Raw genomic sequence first — 5,485 nt, 5'->3', positions numbered from 1 at the left:
CCAACAGTGAGACTTTGCCTTTAGATCCTACATGCATGGTCATAAGTCCGACATGGATTCCAAGCCCAGCCGGGCTCAGAACCACAGGTGCTTTGATAAACCACTGACCGCATGACTCTCGTCAGAACGTGAGGGATGGGGCCGGTGTGACGCGGCCGGAGCTCCCTGGAAGTTGCACCACGAGGATGTGACCAGGCGCCTCACCTGGGCGGTGAACCTCCTCACCCACACAGTCCATCCGCTGTCAGCTATGGCGCTGCGATCATATCCGGGAGAGTTTGGAACGTTACGCTGCCAATGCTGAAGGCTGACACGGGCTGCCCAGCTGGCCGGCGCTGCTTTCACGGCGAGCGTTATCGGCAATTCACAAATGAGGCTCTCGTTCCGGTCAGTGGTGTTGACTGACAGGTCACGAATGAGGCTCTCTTTCCGATCGGTGGTGGCGACCGAAAGGTCACAAATGATACTGTCCTCCCGTTCAGTGATCGTGACTGGCAGGTCACAAAGGATACTGCTCTTCCGACCAATGGTGGTGACTGACAGGTTGCAAATGATACTGTCCTCCCGGTTAGTGATCGTGACTGACAGGTCGCAAAGGATACTGCCCTTCCGACCAGTGGTGGTGACTGACAGGCTGCAAATGATACTGTCCTCCCGTTCAGTGATCGTGACTGAAAGGCCACGAAGGATACTGCTCTTCCGACCAGTGGTGGTGACTGACAGGTTGCAAATGATACTGTCCTCCCGGTTAGTGATCGTGACTGACAGGTCGCAAAGGATACTGCCCTTCCGACCAGTGGTGGTGACTGACAGGCTGCAAATGATACTGTCCTCCCGGTCAGTGATCGTGACTGACAGGTTACAGACTAGGATGTCTCATCGATCAGTGTGACCCAACGGGTCACAATTCGGGCTGCCTCCTAGTCAGTGATGCTAAGTGATCGATGCTGCAGTGGTAAGACTAGGGCAGGCTCTACAATAACAGCAACTTGCTGGGGTTCGAGTACCCTCCTCTCAAGCATGTTTTGAAATGCTGCCACGCTGAAAAAACAAAGCTTCTTAGCCACAATTTCAGTGAAGTACACTATTCAACATGGCGTTGTCGCTATTTCCGGAGGGAAATGAAATATGAAACGTTTGAGTCAGAAAGGTTGTGGCAGGTGGGTTAACGAAGTTCAGTTTTTCATTGTTCCTTGCCAACACTCATACACATATGCACTTACTCAGATGTTGTCAACAGTCATACACATATGCACTTACTCAGATGTTGTCAACAGTCATACACATATCCACTTACTCAGATGTTGTCAACAGTCATACACATATCCACTTACTCAGATGTTGTCAACAGTCATACACATATCCACTTACTCAGATGTTGTCAACAGTCATACACATATGCACTTACTCAGATGTTGTCAACAGTCATACACATATCCACTTACTCAGATGTTGTCAACAGTCATACACATATCCACTTACTCAGATGTTGTCAACAGTCATACACATATCCACTTACTCAGATGTTGTCAACAGTCATACACATATCCACTTACTCAGATGTCGTCAACAGTCATACACATATCCACTTACTCAGATCGCAGGAGATGTGCACTAATCAGTTTGCTGCTGTTGGTTTACCTGAGGAAACCAGTATGAAATGTATGGATCGTGAATGACAAGACCTACAGTTCAACAGAGTTGAACTATAGGCCCAACTCCAACGTTGTGCAGAAAGGGGAAGGTAAGATTTTAACGCGTCAGCAGCCATAAATGAACGATTTTGTACTTTGTTTACTTTTAAGTCACCATGCTCGTGAATCACATGTCTCATGCATGCCTTCCTCCGGTAAATCAACTAAGTCGATTTACTACGAATGAATCACCGCTTCGAATTATGGGACTTTTTGAAATCGTAGGACGTTATGATGGTTTTTGAGTGCGTCAGCATTTTGGTACTTCCCTTTGACCTGGGTCAGCCAAACGCTCGCTTGTGATCGCAGGCAGCATTGCTGGCTTTTCACTTATTTATGTCAAATGGCCTAAACATGGAAGACGGTACTCATAAGCACACGCGTCCACATGCACGAGCAGTCATCTAAAAATGCATCGCTTTTTGCACCATTGCTGCACGTATTACTCCAGCACGGACCGCGGACAAGCCTGGCCCGACATTCCTGCGTTTCACCGAAGGCTCGCGGCAGCGGCACAGTGACCGCCCGCCTCCGTGCGTGTGGCGGGGACGTCAGCAGGTCGCACTGCCGCCCTGTGTCGGGGTCATGCTGCCGGCGGACTCGCGGTCCGAGTGTCTGTCGAAGACGTTGTGTTGGGTCCGGCTCTACACTACGTCCGAGTCCCTGTGCCTTGTATTATGGTGTTTGTCAGCTGTTGGGCAGTGAGCCCCAATGTGCCGACGAACGCCAGATACATGGTCGCAACGTCTCTTTTCGGTTACAACACGCACGCACAGGTTGATAGCCGTTTGCACATGGTGAACCGGCACCTCGCTGCTGGACCCATGCACCGGCGTGCAGTGGCGCAGAAAGGTCAGAGCAAACACTTTGTCATTGGGGCTTTACGACGCACTCAGCTGTTGAGGCTAAGGACACTTCCTGTCTCTCACACTGGCAAGAATAGCGTGCAACGCGGGGAATCGAACTCCGTGCCTCTTGCTTATCAAGTGCCTTCGCAATGCCCTTGTATGCCGTTCTCGGTATTACGTGACGTGCATTGCTAACAGCTGCCCGGTGCGTCCCACAAGCTAACAATGGGGTGCTATATGCCACGTTTTTGGTCTTTAATCAGCAGCTATGGATGGTCAATAGATTAGACGACGGCAGTACCAAACGACCAAGAATGGTTACAGTCATTGCCGCACACGTGCAAGATACAGGTGAGTGCCCCCCCCCCCCCCTTAAAAAGCCCCTGGAGGTTTCTTCGTGCTGATATCTATTAAAGTTCGGTGCTGAAAAATGAGTCGTCATCGGCATTTCACTTATGGTGCGGTTCACTCAGAATCCTATTAGATTCTCTCTACCCGGTAAACCACGTTTACCGTGGAGCGCCCAGTCGTTGCAGAGTCCAGGAACTCTCGACGGGGTATTTGCCGCGCTGCGTCACAAGTGCAAAAAAGTGAGGCGTAACCATTTATGCGGCATGATTCAGAGGAGACCCGTGAATGCGAGTGCCATTGGTGCCGTCTGGTAACAGATTAGCGTGAAATTAGTAAGAAAATTTTGAGCTTCTGGCTTGTTCAATATTATGCGGTCCTGTGTTCAATGTAGCCACTATTCAATATGCTATGAGTTAATGTTGGAACTAGTGCCTCCTGCTTTGTTGAAGGTCGATTCCTTTTAGCGTAAGAACTCATAGCCTTAACCTATACAGATATCAGCTTTCAGTTTTTACCAAATTTCTTCATTATATATATATATATATATATATATATATATATATATATATATATATATATATATATATCTCTCTCTCTCTCTCTCTCTCTCTCTCTCTCTCTCTCTCCATCTCTCTCTCTCTCCTCTCTCTCTCTCTCTCTCTCTCATCTCTCTCTCTCTCTCTCTCTCTCTCTCTCTATCTCTCTCTTATAAGAATGGAAAGTTGCCTTTCCTTTGCATACACTAAAACTCATGTATCATTTACAAAAATGTCGGGCGCATATATGCCTCACAGGCATCTGAAATAGCCAGCGGGTGGGCAGCACAAGCCCGGGTTTCCATCGCCGCTGGCTTCCGGTCACGATTGGAGTTACCAGAACTAATCGAGATGAGCTGTGAGTTGTCTCCTGCCAACTTATGAGTGGGATGTTTTCTGTCGGGGGCCCGTGACGCCGCGGCTCTGGTAGCCGAGCAACACGCCCGTGACAGCCAGCCAGCCAATCACCGCCCGTCTGGCCGGCGATCCGGCCGCAACGTCGGCCTCACGTGACCAAGTACGGCTCCGCTGATAGGCGGCGACGCTCGAGTGAGCGGCACAGCTTGCGACAGACCCCAGCAATGTGTGGAGTACAGGTGTGCACGGTGCTGCTGCTGGCGGTGAGCTCGGCGCTGGGGGCCGACCTGGCCCGGCGGCGCATCAGTCTGTAGAAGCGGCAGACGACGCTGCTGCCGGGTCTGGCCGACCACCCGGCGCTGGGCCGACTCGACCTGCGCTTCTGCGGCGGCGGCTCCGAGCCACAGATGAACCGCGGCCACCTCGCTGCGGCTTCCCCGTCGTGGGCGACCACCCGTGGCTGGTGGCGCTCGGCTTCACAGGACCCGACGGCCGCGTCGTCTTCTCGTGCTCGGGCGCGCTCATCAGCGACCAGCACGTGGTCACGTCGGCCCGCTGCCCACTCAGTGTTCGAGGCTACAACCTCAGCACGGCTAGAGTGGGCGAGTACGACTTTAGCACCCAGCGGGATTGCCTGTGGTTCGAACCGACCATGTGCATCGAGGCTAAGGACGTGGCCGTCCACTCGGCCACCGTGCACCCAGACTTCGTCAAGCACGGCAGCGACCCGAGCCGTTTCGACGTGGCGCTGGTGCAGCTGTCGAAACCGGTGACGGTGGGTCACGGCGTGCAGCCCATCTGTCTGCCCATGTTCCCACTACGTCCCCAGCCGCATTACCTGTTTGCGCTGATGATGGGCCTGCACAACGGGCCGCAGCCGGCGGCCGATGGTGCTGCCACCCGTCGCGAGTGCGGCCGCCAGTGCAGCACCACCACACACGTGATGGACGAAGAGAGGCTAGCCGTGTACAACACCAGCTACGATGGCCCGGGGCCGTGCCGATACCGGCTGCTGTCGGAGGCGGACGGCGAGCCAAACCGCTGTATAGGCTCGGGCACGCCGTGCGTGGCCGACCTGGGCGCGCCCCTGGTGGCCCCCGACCAGTTCGGCTCGGCCTACTTCCTGATGGGCGCGGCCAGCATGCGACCAGTGCAGAGGGAGTGCCACCGGCCGGACGCGTCGGTGTCGTACGCGCCCGTGCTGCCGCACGTCCGCTGGATCCTGGACAGTCTGACCATGCTGGCCTCCAACTGAGTTGACAGAGCGAACGAGGGCAGAGCAGGGAGCGTCAGCTGGCGAGGACTCCGAGTCAAGCACGGCGGCTGCCATCTCTGGCATCGCTACCCAAAAGATGCCAAAGTTGGTGTTTGGGGCCACTTGTCGGGACAGGAATACATACTTTGCTGAGGAAATCTCTGTTATTGTTTATGGAAGCCTTTTTAGGACTGTTATGTCATGTCATTGCTCACCTCAAGATGCTGACGTGGTTGTTATTTTCGTGCTATGGCCGGATGTCGCATGGTGCGTTTAAAAGAAAATAAAATCCACCGCAACTATTTAAATGTCAGTATCTGTAATGCAAGCTCACTCACATGCCATTTATTAAAGAAGAATCGGATTAACATGAATTATGAATATTCCTGACTACGGTAATCTATGCACCGATGCCAACATGTGTGTGCCTGGATATAATAAAAT

General features: G+C 52.8%; 1 protein-coding gene across 1 annotated transcript; it reads left to right on the top strand.

Moving 5' to 3' along the window:
* Window positions 1–2,856: 2,856 nt before the first annotated feature.
* On the top strand, window positions 2,857–5,041 carry LOC119093454 (CLIP domain-containing serine protease 14D). The gene is made up of 2 exons (XM_037216408.1): window positions 2,857–2,893; window positions 4,194–5,041. The coding sequence occupies exons 1-2, from the start codon at window positions 2,857–2,859 to the stop codon at window positions 5,039–5,041; spliced, it is 885 nt and encodes a 294-aa protein (XP_037072303.1).
* The last annotated feature ends 444 nt before the right edge of the window (window positions 5,042–5,485 follow it).

The sequence above is a fragment of the Pollicipes pollicipes genome, unplaced genomic scaffold (genome assembly GCF_011947565.3).
Source record: "Pollicipes pollicipes isolate AB1234 unplaced genomic scaffold, Ppol_2.1 Scaffold_4002;HRSCAF=4701_pilon_pilon_pilon, whole genome shotgun sequence".
NCBI classification, from domain to species: Eukaryota; Metazoa; Arthropoda; class Thecostraca; order Pollicipedomorpha; family Pollicipedidae; genus Pollicipes; species Pollicipes pollicipes.
Note: the sequence above shows the minus strand (reverse complement) of the source record. Positions and strands in the feature narration are given on the sequence as shown.